General features: G+C 49.4%; 1 protein-coding gene across 3 annotated transcripts in view; it reads left to right on the forward strand.

Annotated features, from left to right (window-relative positions):
- The window catches only part of MYOCD (myocardin), a 102,776-nt gene that overhangs the window by 66,955 nt on the left and 17,637 nt on the right, over positions 1-18,184 (forward strand). For 2 of the 3 annotated variants that reach the window (XM_027813342.2, XM_055700800.1), the window contains exons 2-3: positions 9,294-9,359; positions 14,400-14,455. In XM_027813342.2, the coding sequence (XP_027669143.2) occupies positions 9,294-9,359; positions 14,400-14,455 (122 nt within the window). Of the gene's footprint in view, positions 1-9,293; positions 9,360-14,399; positions 14,456-18,184 lie in introns of those variants that run through there. The other variant, XM_055700801.1, reaches the window with a different exon arrangement.

The following is an 18,184-nucleotide window of genomic DNA, read 5'->3' on the forward strand; positions in this document are numbered from 1 at the left end:
GCTGCACTGAACGTTTGGAAGCAGCATGCGAGCAAAACGTGCAGGGGGTCACAGAGCTGCCACAGCTTTGCTCTCAGCTCTCGGGCTGTTCCGCCAGTGGAGAAACGCATCTTCCTTCCTTCTCTGTCGTTTCTTTCTTTTTTTTTTTTTTTTCCTTTCCTCTTTTCTTTCTGCTTTTTCATTGTCTTCGATTTATGTCTGGGGTTTATTTCGGTAAAACTGCAGTTCCCGGGTCTCCTCCCCTGGCCCTGCTGCAAGGGATTCAGGCAGGAAGCCAGAAGGGCATCTGGGACACACGGAGCACCCGGTGCCATCCCTGTGTCCCAGGTGCTGGTGCGGGTCCGGTGTGGTAACGGCAGCCAGGACGGGCCCGACACTCTGACAGGCAGGCAGCTGACTCGGTGCCATTAAGTTGTGACTAATTGGAGAAAAATGAATTTGAAGAAATGCGTCATTTTTAGAAGTAAAAATAACAAATGGAACATGAAAAGTATTTAAAGTGACATCATCAGAGAAATAAAACCAGAGCCGCGCGATTGATTGCCGCTCTCGGAGGGTTCGCAAGTAAAACATGCCTCCGTGCCGTAAGTTAGGGGAAGCACCAGTAAGGGGCTTCTCAGAGGACATTCGGCGTGAGTGAAGGTGAGTGAAGGTGAACTATGGGACGGTCACTTCTAAATCAGACCCTCTGCTGGATATTCGTGCCTTTATTCACGGGCTTTATTTATAGTAAGTATGTCGTGTTTGCGAGTGGGTATCTTTACTTGTAATTTTGTTTTAATGACCGTGATGTACTGTAATATTAACAGTGATGTCAAAAAATGTTCTTGAGGAGCTTTCTCTGACCTTCCCAGAGGTGAAGTCCTCCCGGGGAGTATTATCTGTGAGGTTGTTCAGACAAACCAGCTGCATGTGCCGTACAGGATGCTGTAAAACCGGACCCGGGAGTCACACTGGAACATGCCCCCGGTCTGGCATGTCACCCACGCTGTGTGTGTTTTTGCTTCCTCAGGCACTGCAGATAATGAAATTGGAGATTTATGATACTGATGGTAGACATGAGTGGTGTTATCAGGATCTCTTAGATAGCTGGGTGGTCAATTTAAACTTTGTTTTCTCAGCAAATACAGAGTTGGCAGTTGGTTGAAAACCCAAGAGTGTGTGTGCAAACACAAGTGTCCTAGTCTGGCTGAATTATACAAAACTTGGGTCCAGGGCTTTGGTGTGGTTTCCATATCGCTCTGATCTTACATTTCATTTGATTAAGTCATTCCTTAGATTTTGTTGGTATATTATGGTACATTGCTGTTCGTCTGAAAAAAATTCTTAGTCTGTAACAATTCCTCCAGCAACTACAAAGCAACACTGCCACCTTTCTGACGAGAGGCGGCTGGGCTGCCTTACATGTCCCCGCATTCTTTTCAAATGAACCAGTATTGTTTTTAAGGCTCATTTCTGGTTTATTTGTAAGCTGGCTTTATTATGGAACCAACAGTGGGATCTCTAAACATATTTTTCAAATGATTCTCCAGTAAAAGTAAAACTTTGTGGGTCTCTCTGTCCATAAATTCTCGTGCCTTTCAGCATTTCTAGGGCAGTCACTTTGTGGGGCATTCTTTGGTTCATGACTGAATCCCACAACTGCCATCCCTCGCTATTGCCTGGTGAAAGACAGGTTTCCCATTTGACAAGATTTCTCTGCCTATTTGTTTTGTTTGCGTTGGGCTTGCCAAACTCCCAAATGCACGCCTGCAGCTCGCTCTCTGCGCTGCTAGGACCGCTGCAGGTGATGCAGGACCTGGTCATCACAGTCTGTGAGACGGGGGAGGAAAGCGGGATGCTGAGGAATACACATAAATCAGTAACTGCTTTCAGTTTGTGCTGGTTTTTTAATAACGTGGGGAATGGAGAAGAAAAGCTAACATTTAATGGTTGAAGTGGTTGAACCTCTTTTATGTGCAAAGACTCTATGGGACAGAGTTTCCTCTGGTGTCCCTGCTCCGTGTGCTGACTTCGGTAGCTGTAAAGCCCCACAAGGATGGCAGGAGGTGCAGTGCTCTGATTTACTGTCCTTCACTCACCTGGAAGAGGGATGAACATCTCAACCCATCGCCCTGCACCACACCACCCTGCACAGCTCAGGGGCTGTAACACGCTACGGGACAGCAGCAGTTCACACAGAGAGTCATGTAGCTCACACGGAGCATGTGAAGGAAAAACCAGGAGGGATCAGGCCCCGAAATGCAAGCCCCAGGGAGCCAGGCTTCATCATGCACAGTTGCTTTGGAGATGGTCTTGCTCAGGCAGGTGTGAGGCTTTGCTTGCTCCCCAGGTTTGGGAAGGCTTAGCTGTGCTCCGTGACTCATGATGACTCTGAATCCCTTTTGAAGGATTCCAGACCGATGTTAATAAGGGCTGAAGTAAATCTTAATAACTAAACTTTTGCTGTCTCTCCGTGGTCTGCACACACTGAGCAGCTGGAAGAGCGATGTGTGTGTTAAAGGGTGCTAGAGATTTATTACTTGCTTTTTGTTTCCTCATCCCAGAATCCCTTTAATCTCTGTGGCACAGAGCATGGAGAAAGTGGAGCAAGGAGGTGGCAACTAGAAGATGGTGGCACGTAGATGTGCCCCCTAGAGTGGCTCAGGGGTCAGCTTTTCAGTCTCTTGCTTCCATCTGGCAGCATCGGTAGCAAGAAAAAGAAAGTTTGTCCAGGAAAGGCTGAGCTGGTGGAGGCAGCAGCTTTTTTCACACAGTGCCCAGTAATCCTGTCTTGAGCCCCACAGTGTTTTCTCCTGCTCTTCTCTCTCCAGTGGTCCACAGTGAAGGACCAGCAGAACTGCAGTATGGCGAGATGGTAGCTTCCCCAGTGCAGGGCACAGGGAGCTGCTCCAGAGGAGACGGATCAAACCAGCAGCAGCATGCTGCAGGCCTTCAGGTTCCCCCTTCTCTTCCTCGAGGATTTCTGCGCGTGTTTATTTTGTCTGTTTTGCCAAAGATAAATATACTGATCTGAGGTCATCCTGACAAATTTTGCAGGAATGATGATTCTTCAAGCCTGCCATGCTATCCCATGTGCTCCAGTTATCAATGGGTTTGCACTAAATCAACTAGAACATCTAAGGGCTGTTCCAGAAACACATTTAACTCTTCCCAGAGACGATCATTTATGTGAAGTGCTCTCCTGCTTTGAACACAAACCAACTGTACTCCAGCAGCAGAGAAGCGTTGTCATCAGACGGAGCAAACAAAGCTGGCAAATACAGACTTAACCTTAACTCTGTCCTTTTCTGTCCAGCCATACGGAGAGTTTGCAAGGCCAACATCTGCATAACATCAGTGGTAGTTCAGATAATTGGTGAGAAGTGAAAGTTTAACACTAAATACAGTTCTGCATGGATTGACATGGGGTAATATCCAGACCTAATTGTGGACACATGGGTGTGAATTTGCAGAGAAGACGTGCCTGGCCCTGTGGAGGAAGGGCTGCATGCTCACACATCAGGCTTGAATGAAGCTGGTTGAGATGGGAGAAGAATTTACTCTGCCTGCCTCTGGTGGAGAGAGTGATTTGGACCAAAATCAGCAGGTTAACAAAGGCAGAAGAGAGCAGGTCTTGGTAGGGTGTTAGGCCAGGCATTTTGGCAGACCCTTTATTTTCATTTTTCGGGTGTCCAAAGATAAAGCACACACATGTGTTTTCTCTCAGATCATGAACTCGTACAGTTCACAATCAGTGTGTGTATTCAAACCCTGGCCTCTCTGTGACTGATGACGCTGTTTTGTTATTTCATGAAACTTTTGTAAAACACTGACTTGATGTAGATCAGTTTGTGCTTGATTTTTTGCTTTTCCAGCATCTTATACCTTGGTATTTTAGCTGACAGACATATGTTTCTGTGTCAGCCAGGCAGGTGTTATAGCACAGATTGAAACACACCTTGCTGTGCTGGAGGAGGATGTATAGGCTGCTCATGGGGGTGCAGAAGGGATGACTTCAGGAGGGCTGGTGACAGCCTGTTCTCAGGACCGTGGCAGGGTTGAGGTTGCACATTATGACAAACACAGCCCTCAGTGGGATTTCACAGCTGGTTGTTCTGTAGTGGTGGTCTGGGCTCCTTGCTAGCCAGGTGTGGTCCTACGTGTCTTCTAAGGCACCTGCAGGCCTGGACATGGGTTTAGATGTGTTGTTCCCACCGGTGTAGATGAGGTATTTGGTGCAGTGCAACCTCCTGGCTAACACACGAATTTGTAGCACATCTGCCCAGGAGAAGGCAAAAGGCTCCCACCTCTGAAGTGCTGAGCATCACAGGCAGAGGGAAATAAAGCTGCTCTGGCTGGGCCCCAGGCCGAGGCAGTGCCCAGCTGGGTGAGGACTGACCGGGGCTCTCCACGGCTGTCCCAGCTCAGTGGTGCCATTTTCAGCTGGGCTGTGGCTGCCTGAGCTTCATCTCTGTTCACAGGGGTCCCACGCGGGCCACATTGTCAGAGGATAACATGGGCCTGGAGATGTGATGCTACAGAGAAATCACTTTGTGGCACCTGGCTGTTGGCAGAGCAGAGGGGCTGAGCGCCATGGAGGGGCTCAGAACGGAGCTTGGCCAAGGTGTTTTTGCAAAACAGCAGCTCCAGAAAAGGAGGACCTGTGATGCTCTGGTGGACCAGTGCTTCATGCTGCCAGTGGTGGTGCCCAGGATGTTGGTCAAGGACAGGGACAGATGCTGGGTCAGAAGCTGAGAAGCAGTGATAGACCTGGGCAGCTCCTCTCGGCTGCAGGGCTGGGCTGAGTGCTTGAGAAAACCTTGTGCAGCCTCAGAGTTTCCAGGGAACCTGCTCTGGCTGCTACGTAAGTGTTGGACGTGCTCTGAACCAGCCTCCTTCTTGCAGACAGACCATCACCAACACTAGGTCAGGTCAGCTGTGGCTTTGCCTGCTGCCCTAGTCCTGAACCCTGCAAGAAGGGCAGTTTCCCCAGCTCCCTGGCCAACATGCCTCCGTGCTGCTCAGCCCCCCTGTGCTGTTAAAGCCAGTTCCCCAGAGAGGATGGTGCTGTGAGTGCTGTGGCAATGCCCCAGCATGGGGGATGCCCTGATGCAGGTGATAAAATTCCTATCCTGACTGTCTGCTGAGGATTGGACTCAAAGTGACCCCGCAGACTGAAGCAGAAGGCCAGGTCTGCCTGCTCTGGGGACGGAGAGAGAATTTGAATGTGTCTTTTCCAGTGCATCACCAGGCCAGGCAAGGCCCAAGCTGTCCTCTTAGCTTCCTAAAGCTCTGAGGTTAACTCCTAGGGAGGAGGGTGAGTCATGGGCAGTGCTCAGAGCCTGGGCCACTAGAGCCAGTTACGACTGATGCCAGGAGGTCTTCTCTGCACCGATGACACAGCCCCACTGCACAGGTTTCTAGAAGCTGTATCACTCAATGGGACTTGGGGCTAGCATAGAAAAGGAACTATTTCTAACAGAAAAAGTTAATGAGCAAAATCACTGGAATATCTCTGGCATGCCTGGTATCATCTGGGGAGGGATTTCTCATCATGGAGTACCACAGGAGGGAGCAGGGCTGCTGGAAGCAAGGCTGCTTCTCAGGGCTTGGTACCACAGGGTGACCAGTGTGTGTGACTGCTGCCTTGCGGGTACTTCTCACTGTTCAAGCTGATACAGACAGGCAACAAGTATGCTGGGGGTGTCGGACCAAGATTGTCTCATCGGTGCTCCAGCCATCACTCTCTGTAACATAAATGTTCTTCTGAAGTGTTAGCAAAGCAGTTTCCTTGAAAAAATTAAGAATATTCAGGAAGAAAATAATTCCCTTATCTGGAGGATGACAGTATCCTCAAAGTGAGTCACAGGCAGCACTCAGAGCTCAGACCTCCAGACGTGTAGCAGAGGAAGAGGACAGGAATGCAGCGGGGCTCAGGTACAGCTTCAACAGATTTAAAGTCCCCTTCAAGAAGCAGCTAAGTGATGGTGGTTTGGATGATGCCGGGGGCTCCTCCAGCCCTGTTTTTAAGCACTGTTGGTTGTAAGAGAAGAGTGCAAGCCTTGAGTTGTTGTCTGCCAAGCTGCAAGCTACAGCACTGACTTGGAGGCTGCCGAAAGTAGTGGCTGCTTTACCTGTTCCTGCAGGGATGTTTAGTGTTACGGTCTGATGCTGTCCACAGCTATGTTTCTTCAGATGCTTTGCAGCAGACTTTAGAAGCTCATAGAGGTGGTATTTGGGAGTCAAGGCATGCATCCTACTGCATGAGGAGGTCCAGATCTGGATGAATATTCAGTAGCTGAAATAACTGTTCCAACCGTCAAGCCTGGAATGCTTCTGGAAATGGCCAGCGCTTGCACTCACCTTTTCTGTCAGCATGACCTCAACAAACAAGGCTGGATAAACTTTTCCTTCATTCCCTGTGGCTTAAGGATGGGCCGGGATGTCAGCTCAGCGTGGCCCAAGAGGAACCACGTGTCTGTGGGAGGTCGCATGGCCAGCCCGTAGCCACTCACCCATGGAATTGCTTAGCTCTCATGCTCGGACCAGCTTGTGGCATTGCTTGTTCACAGCCTGTCGACATGAAAAACATTTTGGACACTTTTTTCCCTACACAAATAAACAGCATCAGGTCCCCTCTGTGCTGGTCCCTCTGCGGTGTTTAGCGCAGGAGGCAAAGGAGCACCTGCGGTGGGGCAGCTCCCCCGGGCAGTGCACTGGGCGCTGGAAGGCAGCAGGGTCTGGGAAATCTGGGCTCCTGGGTGCTGATCCTGCATCCAAGCAAAGGGAGAGCTGTGTCAGTGAAACCTACATGTTTTCAGCACTTCTTGCATCAAGACTGATGCTGAAACTTATGGCCACCACACTGGAAATCATCATCACCTTCCAAGCTATGCTTCAAGGGAGTTTGTGCCATCTCCTTTCTCTCTGAACAGGCCTGGCTGACAGCTGACCATGCTCTAAGGCTGTTAAATTACTTGTCTGCTAAGAACGGCTGTGAAATAAGCAGACGCAGCAGAGAATGTGGGCTTTGAATGTATGGTCATCTGATGGATAGCATCCCCCTGGCTCATGTGGGTGTGGTGTAGCACTTGGCCTGGCTCTGTCAGAACTCGGACTGAAATGGTGCAAAAACTTTGGCAGATGTGGGAGCTCTGGAGGGAAGTGATGGAGCATCCTCACTTGGGATGTTTTACAGCTAGATGGGGCAGACTGCCGTGTCCTTGGCAGGGTGTTGTATATGGCTCTAGAAGTCTTTGCTGTCTCTGATTCCCATTTGAAGATGGGATGTTGTATGTAAATTGCCTCAGTTTAAAGCAAGATGCTGTAATGCCTGGGACACTGGACCAGGACCTAGAAGAGTAGAGAACTATTCTTGGGTGAGCTACAAATCTTTATTCTTGGACAGTCTCTGACCTCTGTTAGGTCCCCTATTCTGTAAAGTTACATCTCTTCCTCAGCAGAAGTGCAAAGCTCTCCGTGGTTGTCCAATATCATGACTGATCACAAAGAAGGTTCCACACAGAGAAACCGTGGTCCACCTCAGCCTGCGTAAGATACTACTACGAGCTGGTTACTGTTAAACTGCCTCTATAGTCAAGGATGAAAGAGGCATTCCTCAAGCACGGTCTGTCTAATTTGGTTTTGAGGTCCCCTGAGGGGGGTGACTCCTGTAAAGGAGATGCAGAAAACTGGGTCTGATGTAGATACCTGGAGTGCAAGGGTATAAATATGTGTCCATGGGCAGAACCAGCACTGACTGGGGGTGGTGCCATGGAGCCATGGAGGGCTACACACTTCCCTGGCAGCAAGGTTTGCCACTGACTTACAGCCACCAGCTTCACTCTGGCATGAGGGGAGCAGCACGCATGCAGACTTTACTGGGTACTGAAGGTGACGTTTTTCCCTTACTGCAAGAATCTATCTTTGGTGTCCCAAGAAGTGCTGGAATTTGGCAGGAGATCATTGTCTCACGTGAGGCCTTCAGTAAACATTTGCTGTGAGTTGTGAGACAGGATTTGTACCGAGGACATGGAAAAGTCACAGGCAATGGCATCTCGGGGAGCCATGTGCTGTGGAGACTCCTCTGGAAGGGATTATTGTCCAGCTCCATCCCACATCCGAGGGAAGCTGCACTGTAGACATGAGCTGTTGACAGAGCTCAGCAGGTTGCTCCCAAGAGCAAAAAAGTTGTTCTTCCCTCTTTTCCCCTTCCAATACCAGCTCTCTCCGGGCAGCTAAGGGGATGCAGTCTGGGGCTGTAATGGCAGGCAGGGGACGTGCATGCAGTTATATTGTGACCTCTGAAAGAGACATGTCCTCGTGGCAAGCTGTACTGAGTTTCCAGCAGGAAAATATGGAAGTGTGGTTTATGTTTTATCTTGTGTTACGTGTCTATATTCTTGAAGAGAAATTTGCAAAAAAAAAAAAAAAAAAAAAAGTATGTGTAGAATATGTTACTGACTCAAAGTTCAGGCAGGGTTAGCTGAGTGATGGGATGAACTAATTTGTGCAGTCCTGGGCCACACAGAGGTCTGTAGCCTTGCACAAGGCAGGCTGCAGGTGTATGGTGGGTTGTCATTACGTGCTCTAAATATAGAGAGGTGCTTCTTTGTTAGATGTTTAACTGATGCTCTGTAGCTGAGCCCATGCCACTGTGGCACTTAGTGACCCTGATCAGTGGTTCGTTCCCATCTGCCAGTGCCTTGTTTCCAAAAAGAAGTTATACTGGAGGTTGCAGGTCCTTGGAGCACTGGGTTCATACAGGGGTGGCACTAATCTCTCCTCACCACACCATCTGCATCCCCCTCAGTACATTAAGCATATCTGCATCTAGTGCCAAGCCTTGCAGGGCTGGAAATGTGCTGCCAGGCTCTCAGGAGGGTGGTGGAGTTGGAAAGCCTTGCTCAATCCACAGTGCTGGTGCAAGGGAGGACCTCCCAGCTTCAGAGTTCAGAACTGAGTAACTATTTGAGCTAAAGCCGTGGTCACCTGAGGCTGCTGTTACAGGTGCCAGGCAGGGACCAGTCTGCCCCAGGCACCAGGGCACTGCCTGCACCAGCACCAGCCCTGCCCCACTCATCTGCCTGCAAAAGTGGGGACGGGGTAGGTGCGGGCTGCGCAGCTCCTCCCTGGCAGTCCCCGTTGCTTGCAGCTCTCTGCTCCACCAAGGCTGATCCAGCAGCAGCAGGGATCAGTGCCAGAGCTCTGTTCCATGCACAGATCCCTCAACACGTTGTCCCAGATAGATGTCTTAGCACCTCAGTAAAATCCTGCATCCTTCCCTGACACTCTCTCTCTCTCTCTCACAGTTTTACAGCTACGGCTTCAGCAGAGGAGGACCCGTGAGCAGCTGGCAGACCAAGGCATCATGCCACGTGAGTATCTTTTTCTGCCTTTTTCACCCACCCCTGGCTCAGAGGGGCTGGGCTTATCCTGGGCACTGCTGGGGCACCGTGTGGCACCAGCTGCCTGCTCAGACCCACTCAGCTCTGAGCAGATTGCTACCAGGGGGGCTTTGCTTCCTTCCCTGTTGAAATATTATGGTCCCTGGTGCTGTACAATAGTGCCCAGCATTTGCCACGTGGGTTATAATGCTGCTTCTCAAACTGAAGTAGGAGACATGCTTAGCTTACACCATCCAGAAACTCAGCTGCATAGCTCCCTGTCCCAGAGGTCACTGTAGCAGGACAAGCACATCCAACAAGAAGACTCACACAGCTGTCGTGTAGGCAAGGGCAGAGAATCTCGTGTCCTCCTGTAAAAGCCAGGAGTCTCCGTGGCAGGCTCAGACCGACAGAAGGAGGAAAAGGTGGAGAGGGCCTGTTCTGGGAAGCTGTGGCAGAAGAGAGGGTAACTGCTTGGCCCCAGTGAGGAGAGGCAGCCCCGGGGTGAGTGAGGCTTGTTCAGATCTGTGCCTGTGCCCGGGCAGGACTCCACAGGGCAGAGCTGTCAGGGCACACTTGAGGCCAGTGGGATCCCACCTGGGCCCCCCTGCTGCAGACTGATGGGTGATGTCCCTCGCTGACCACGTTCGCCCTCACTAACGTGGCATCCATGCCTGACGGACGAGCTCCAGGCCAGCGTTACTAGTCATTCAGGACCGGCAGCCAGGTGCCAGAACCCAAAAAGTGAGTGAATGAAAACGCCCCCGTTCTGCACCTGCAGGTGCATCATGAATCCTGTAGCACTGCCAGAGAAATGGTGCTGGGAGCTCAGCCCTGCTCGATGGATAACTCCACCCTGACCTAGCTCAGCTCCATGTGCATGAATCTGTGACCTGGGACCCAGGTAGAGGATTATCCTTCCTGTCTCATCAAGGGCCCCTTGGGTTCACTGCTAAGACCACAACTTTCCAAAGGCTGTGTCACTTTTGTCTCTTCTGGCTGACCTTGAAGGCTGTGACGCAGCTCCTGCCTAAACAACAGAACGACAACTCGCTAAGAGCATGGCTCCGGCACTGCTTGCTGCACCCTGCCCATCCCTCTGCCCTCCTCACGCAGCTGCCTTCCTAAAGGATCCTATCAAGGTAGCCAGCAACAGATGCCTTCTTAGTACAGTATTGCCAGCATCAAGCATTAAGTAAACTTGAGCAGGATGACAAAAATCATGACTGTCAAAATGATCACACAGTTTTAAGACTGATAACGCACATGCTTTCAATTTTTCTTCTGTTTCTTTAAGCGTGCAGATTTTATGCTGCCTGCCACCAAAGGGCAAGCATTCTCATCACAAGACTCCAGGAGTTGGAGCTTTAAGCAAAATATTGTGATATTTGTTATAGCATTGCAAACACTGGCGATACAGTCAGTGGGCAAAAAATATGTCTAACATCTCCTGAACTGCTAAGTCTACTCCGTACAAGTGGGCATGCTCAGATAAGGTGCAGGACGCCCCGTTGCACACATATGGAGCAATAGGGCCGACTGAGAGGTTTGCATACCTGACACGGCTCCGCAAGGCTGAGTGCGTGCGACTGCACTTTTACACGTGGCACCTAACAATTAAACCTTACATGTTGCAGTCCACATACTAAGCCAAATTTATTTGATACTAACTAAAGGGTATTTTCCTGTTCCTTATGGCTTCTTTGCACTCCCAGCTTGTAGGCTGATATTTTTGCAGTCTGGTTTCTGTCCAAGAAGGCCATTTTGGGAAGCTTGAGCACAGTTCACTCAAAGTAATAGAAGAAAAGGCACTTTTGCCATTATAAAAACAAACATGAAGAACTTAACTGCTGAATTTGACCTCAGGAGGAAGTGTCAGACATTTAGCATTTAATACATGGAAGCCCCAGCCAGCTTCCCCATGACTTGAGCATGTGCAGTCATTCCTTATGAAAAAACAAGTCTTTGTTTACCACATCTTCCCATGCCCTGTTGGCTCTGGGAACCACCGCATCTGAGGAGAGGTGGGCTCTGGGAGATGCACCGGGACAGGATCTCGATTCATATGCCTGGCAGGAGGGTAAGAAAGGAACCCATATGGCTATAAGCTACAATAGTTAATAGCCCTTCTGGAAAGAGAAGAGATGGGCATTGCTGGTCTCCCCGGTGAGAGTCAGGTTTGGTTCCCAGCTTGGAGCGTGCACTTGGCCCCACATTGCACATCGGATTCTCCACAAGGATTGCTTTCAACTCATTGCATACATTTTCTGCTGGTATAATGTCAGGTCAGAGAAACTTTTTTTCCCTACTGGTCCATTTTATAAAGAGAGACGGAAGGTCAGAGTGACAGAATACCACTGGACAGAAGACTTGAAGGTCTTGTACAAACCCTGGTAGGAGGGGGAGTTGGTGACTATATGCAGAGCCTCCTGAGCTGTTCAGCAGTGCAGCTATAGCACAGTAAGCACGAAACATTGGAGTAAGTCCTAGGAAACTGTCTGGTTTTGGGTATCCAAGAGCGTAGCGCAAGGAGAAGTATCAGTGTTACCCAAGCATAGTGCAGTGAGATGAATATCCTTAGCGAAGCCCGGTTTGTGTTTGGTTTGACTGGAAAAGATTAATGCCATTGCATTACCTGAGCTCTGTTCACACTCCCCTGGATGCTGCTCTAAGAAATGTGGAATATTCAGATGCCCCGTCACTGGAGAAGGCAGGAAACTGCCTAAAGGAGGATGCTCAGGAGCAGTAGCATTGCACAAGACTTCAGGTTCAAGGCTGGACTCTGATTGTCTGATGTTTTCAGGTAGTAAATCGAACAACTGGCTGGCAAAACAACCAACACTACTGACAAAGTGTCTACAAATAAAAGACAGGCGCAGACTGGTAGGCAAGAGCAGCCCCTGAGTTCCTTCAGCCCTGTGACTGTGTATGGAGGATCCTCTGAAAGCAAGGGGAGATCCAGGTTTGTTGAGACACAGCCACGTTCCTGATGCATTGGAGCGCAGGTGAAAGCAAAGCCTGCCCCACTCTTCAGGCTCACTGAGTAGGAAGTTTCCAGTTCATGCAACAACACAGGCAGTTTTATTGTCCCAGTGAAACTGGTACAGACCCAGCAAAAGCATTTTAAATCAAGAGCATGTGGAGTCATTTGCAGAAGGGCAGGCTGTAGGGCTGAGAAGAGAGGAACCCTCTCCCTAGACCCACACAGATGCCTGCCCTGGACCCCAGCCAGATCCTGTTCACCCACCCAAAAAGAAGGGGAGACAGCCTGCAGGATCAAAGATTCCTCAAAGCAAGGTTCCCCCTGTCGTGATGGGCTGCAGAAATAGCTGTGCTTGAAGTAAAGACCTTCTTGTAACCAGCACCTCATCCTCTAACTGAAACCGCAGAGGCAATAGTGCCAAGGTTATCAATGCTAAGCACAGCAGCTCTGCCCTGTTGCCTCCAGAGCCTCAGCCATTTCAAGCTGACATGTCATCCCCTGACAAATTGTCTGAAGAACCGGTGCTAGCGATGTCTTTATTTGTTTTGCAGACTAATACAAGCTGCAGCATCCACATAATTCCTGCAAAAATCTTGGTAAATGACTAAATTCTGCAACATTTTCCTCTTGAATAGCATGGTGTTTGGTCAGTGCCCATAGCACGCTCCCAGTGGCAGGACTTCACAGTGAGCAGGGCTGTAAAAGTCATCTCTCTTGCTAACTTCATTTTCTCGTGTGCACCATTTTATTTTGCTTCTGATTAAACCAGCTGTCACAAGCCCTCACGGCTGCTCACCGGAGCATGGCACAGTAACGCTAGCTTGTCTGTATGTCTGCTTTCCAAATGTTAGGAGCAGGAATGTGCCTTCTGTGTTTTATCGTGATTTACCAGAGGTTATGGGGGTTGCCCTGCGTGTTGCCTGCTGACAGCCAATTCAGAGGCCCCCCAGACAGTTCCTATCTGCCCCCAGTCTTCTCTTTATCCTCCTCTAGACCGATGGAGAGTAACATGTCCTGCGTGAAGATACTTTCTGCCCCTGTTGGGTCCCATTCAGAAGGTGGAAAGGGAATTCTTGGTGCCAAACAAGGAGCTGTAGCAGACTGGTTTTGTGGGTCAGGACATCTTCCCCTTCCCTGTCCTGATGGTAACAGTTAATTTTGCCTGCTTACACAGACAGAAATTTTTTTTGGCAGGATCTGAGAAATATTAACCCCTTCACCACACAAATTCTGCTCCTATTTCTGCTGAACCAAACAAGGAAATGCGCAAGGTTCTCCATGACTCCAGTGCAGACTGCTCCATGGACTGGTGATCACTGGTCCAAGAGCCAGGGTTCACTGGCCTTTTTTCAGGAGCCCCTCTGGGTTATTCCTCCTTGGTGTCAGGAGATGTTGGGGGCATGGTCTGCTGTCTGGTACCTGGCCAGGCAGCTGCCTGCCACATGTCACACATGCTTCTGGGCAGGGGATGGGACAAATGTCCAGTGAGAGACAGAGGGGTAGTCAGTGATGGAAGAGGGACAGAGAGCCACAGCTGGGGGGCCTTGAAGTACCCTCGCTGGAGGCAGTGCTCACATGGCCCCAGGGGGCAAGGCAGGTCTTTTCAGTTTTCCTGCTGGCCTCAGCCCTCAGTCAGGTTCAGGTTTGCCTTGCAGGTGAGATCCCCTCTCAGGTTGTTGCTCTTCCCAGATCTGTCTTCTGGGGCTGTGGTGCTCTCCACGACCTGCAGGAAGCACTCAGGGAAAAGCCACATCCACTCTCTGCCGTGTCCCACGGAGCACTACGTTTCAAAGCCTGCACCCACTCCCTGACTGTGTGCCTCTGGCGCTCCCCGTGCTCCGCGTCCCCCCTGCTCTCTTGCCACAGGCTGGCTGAGAGCACGGGATTTCCCAGAGCTTTCCTGAGTTATTTTTAGTCAGCGCAATAAAGAGAACAGCTAGTTTGTGTCGCTATTTTTATAGCACTCATTAAAATGCTGTTGCTGAATATCCTGGTGGCTGCTTGCTTCCGCTCCTGTGCTGACCGCTCCTCTCTCTTTCCTGTTGCAGCACTGAAAAGCCCATCCGCATTCCATGAACAGCGAAAAAGTCTGGAGCGAGCCAAGGTAACTCCTGCAGCCGTTCCGATGAGGGAGCACGTGGGCTCGCTGTGCATGAGTTGCGGGGTTTGAAAGCACCTGCCACCACTGTCCCCTCCTCGGGCACCCTCCGTTCAGGCTCTGTGGCCAAGGATGAGGGTCAGGGCATGTCCCCTGCTTCCAGATGTGGTGGGGCCAAGACAGGGTTCTGGGGCAGCCTTCTTCAAGCAGGGAAGCTTTAAAAGGGCAGAGGGGCCATCCGTGCCCTGAGCTGTGGGCTTTTACAGCAGCCCCTGTCTCTCAGCAGCGGCTGCGGGCAGAGCGTGGTGCTGTTCCCCTCTCCGGCCAGGTCCACAGCCTGCTCCTTGCTGTGCTGGTGGCTCTCTGCTGCTCAAGGCAGCGGGGTTAAAGCAGGGCCAGCAGCAAAGAGGACTGCAGGAGCCTAACTACTTAGCAAGTGTGCAGGAGGAATGCAGATGTCCTTTGTCACCCGAGTCCCTAGGGAGCTCACGCTTGTCATCGGAGAGGAGCCTGGCTTTTAGCTCAGCAGTGCAGCTTGGCCATTAGGGCACACAGCATCCAGGCAGCTAAGTGGGCCAGGCTCCCACCAGCCCCATTATCTAACTGCGCTCCGGCTTCCCTAAATATTGCTGAAGGCATAGATAAGATAAGTGGCCATTTCCAGAACACATCGAAACACTGCGATGCGATCATTTTGGGAAATCACGCTGCTTTCCGAGCGCCCACCACCCAGCCTTGGCCAATCTGCAGTGATGTCCACTGAAAAGGGAACAGTCAGCAGTCATGCAGGTTTTGCTTAAACACAAGAGTTTGTTCCGTTAATCTGCAAAAACGTGCTTGCAGCCACACGGAAAAGGACTTTTGCAAGGAAGAATGATTGTGAAATATGGAGAAGAGCTCTTCTGAACTTAAACACACTCCAAATCACTTGCCCCAAATCTGCTGCGGTAATAAACGGCTAGCATAAGGAATACAATATGACTCTGAAAAATTAGTATGCTTATGAAATTTCAAGCAATCCAAAGTATCCTTGAAGTGTCATATATTTTACAGTCTAAGTATACATTTCTGTCTCTTTGTCTTTCTCTTCAAAAGCTTTCACTGGCTGGTTGCCTGGGGAAAAGGGAAGGATGGTCTAGTCTCTCCCAAACTGCATGCTTTTTTGGAGCACACTAACAAAGACACTAATGAGCACAGCCCATAACAAACATACACTCCTTTGCAAGGATGCCCTGCTTAGAGCTGTCACAGGGAAGGAGCAGCGGCTGTTTCCAGATAATTACTCAATGGCATTTGTTGTTTAGCTGATATTCCTCCAAACCAATCTTCTGCAAACAGAAAGCAGATAACAATAAACATTTTCATATGTTTTGAAAGCTCTTCTGCTTCAGCTGACACTAAAAAACCCACATCTGAAGTCTTTCTCCACCATTTGCACCCCAGTGACACAAATACAGCTTATAAACAGCAAAGGTCAAAAGGAATTGAATTCACTGCAGAAAGTCAGGCTAACACAGTGTGAACGCTGGGTTCAATACAAACAGTGCCACAGCTGTAGGACAGCAAGTCAGGACCTGATCTGAGGATTAGTTGGATATCCATCGGGAGAATTTAGTAGCGTATGGGTGCAGACACCAGCTTGCTCTGACCTGGCACGGGAACCAGGCAAACCTACGCGTGGCCCAAGCGAGGGATCGTGCTGGTGAAAATAAACTAGGGAAAAAAAATAGGGAGGGGGAGGGTAAGGAATTGTAAAGACTTCAGTAAACAAAATGTCTATTATTTGTTTAAACGTGTCAGTGGCTATGTTAGAGGCTGGCATCAGGCCAGTGCAGCAGACTTTGAAGTCAGTGTCCTGTAACAGATTGCTGGGTTGGAGGACGGAGGGCAGGCTGACTCTCTTCGGCAGTCTGGCTCGGCAGGGCTTCGGCACACACTCCCAGCACCCCAGCAAGCGTGGCAGGGAGGGACTGGGGGGGGGACAGCTGTCGTGCCTCTGCCTCAGAGCAGAACAGCACTGTCTGGGTCATTCCTGACAGATGTGTGAGCACCGAGGGACATCCCACCCCAGCTCCTGTGCCCTCTGTCCTGTGCTGTTAGCAGGTGTCCCCCAAGCCCCAGCCCAAGCTGCTCTGTTGAAGTTTCAGCCCATTGCTTTTTCTCCTATATGCATGTACATGCAAAACTGTCTATCTTTTCTTATAACACTTTTTTAAAGTATTTTGCAGCCTGTTTCCCCATAGCTATCTCACCCCTGGCCTGACCAACCTCCCCTTCCTTCAACCTCTCCCATCTCTGGCTCAATAACGACTTCTGTAGCTGTCACCCAGACCCTTCCCATGGACCCTTTCAGATGCAGGGCACAGAACAGGCCCCTGCTATTCCCAGGACCTATCCAACATCCTTCGTTGTGCCTCCTCGCAACCTGCCTGCTGGTCTCGGCATGTGGTTCAGCTGCTGATCACTAGATTCTCCAGAGCCTTTTATATTTTTTTCTCTGTTTATGGAGAAAATGATTTCTGCGTAAGGCCACTGTCCAGTGACCACTACAGAAGCATCTCTGGTGAATTAAGCCTTCATCCACCCCAGTGCTTAATCAGCTGGCTTAGCTGTGGCTAGCTGTGACCTGAACGCAGCCCTTTCCAAATGTCCTTCTTGAAATTACATCAAATGTATTTCAGATACGTTTGATACTTCAGTTCCTCCAAATCGTGTTGCGTTGTGATCTGTTAGCCTCGAATGATTCAGAGTTAAGAAGTATGTCTTCTGTCATCAAAGGCATTAATGAATACATTGGCTAGTAGGAAAAATTGCTGTGTAACATGATTTGATATATTCTTCTGCTTAGACTGCGAGCCATTGCTAATTCCCCTGGTGACCCACAGCTATGCTCCTTTTTTATGTTAGTCTTATCCAGACCAAATTTCTCTGGCTTGAATATGAGAAAGCCATGTGAGATAATGTCAAAACATGCTTAAATTCATGCTACATGACATTCATGTTTATTCCTGTAACAGAAATCTGTCATCTCTCCATAGAAGAGAATTAGGTTGGTGTGATGTGGCTTGTTCTTGATGAATCCATCCCGGCTGTTACTCACCTCCTTGCTATCTTCAAAATCCATTTATATAGATTGTTTGATTACTTGGTCCAATGTCTTGCTGTTTTATAGTTTCCTGGTTTCTTCTCTCCAGCTCTTTTAAAGCAAGAAATTATGCTCTCCCTTGCCTGGTTTCCTGGAGACCCACAGACAGTTGCTATTACTCTGGCCTTGTGTATCTCAAACTGTTCGGGAACATTTAACTCATCTGAGTGTTCTCCAACCTGTTCTCCAACCTGATAACTGGAGGTTCTTCTCTTTTCTTGCTGAAGGTTCTTGGCTGAGTCATCTGATTGATAAATAGCCGTTTATCTTTTTAGTGAGGATGGTTTAAAAAGGCATTAAATCCTGTAGCCATCTCGGCAGCGTGCACAATTATTTCTCCTGTTTATGGAACACAGACCGCACTTTCCACTGCCTTGTCCTAGCTACAGAAGTCCTTATAAAATCTTTTTCTCATGATTCTGTACATTTTGTACTGTGGGGTTTCAGTTTTGCTCCAGCTGCTTGTACTATTCTTTTATGTTTATCCTGAAGATTTCAACCTCTTTGAACCATGTACATTTTTTGTGCTATTTATTTTTGCATCTCAACTTAGCAAACAGCTAATAACTTGTCCAAGTTGTGCTCTAGCT

Source organism: Falco cherrug, chromosome 1 (assembly GCF_023634085.1).
Source record: "Falco cherrug isolate bFalChe1 chromosome 1, bFalChe1.pri, whole genome shotgun sequence".
Taxonomy (NCBI): Eukaryota; Metazoa; Chordata; class Aves; order Falconiformes; family Falconidae; genus Falco; species Falco cherrug.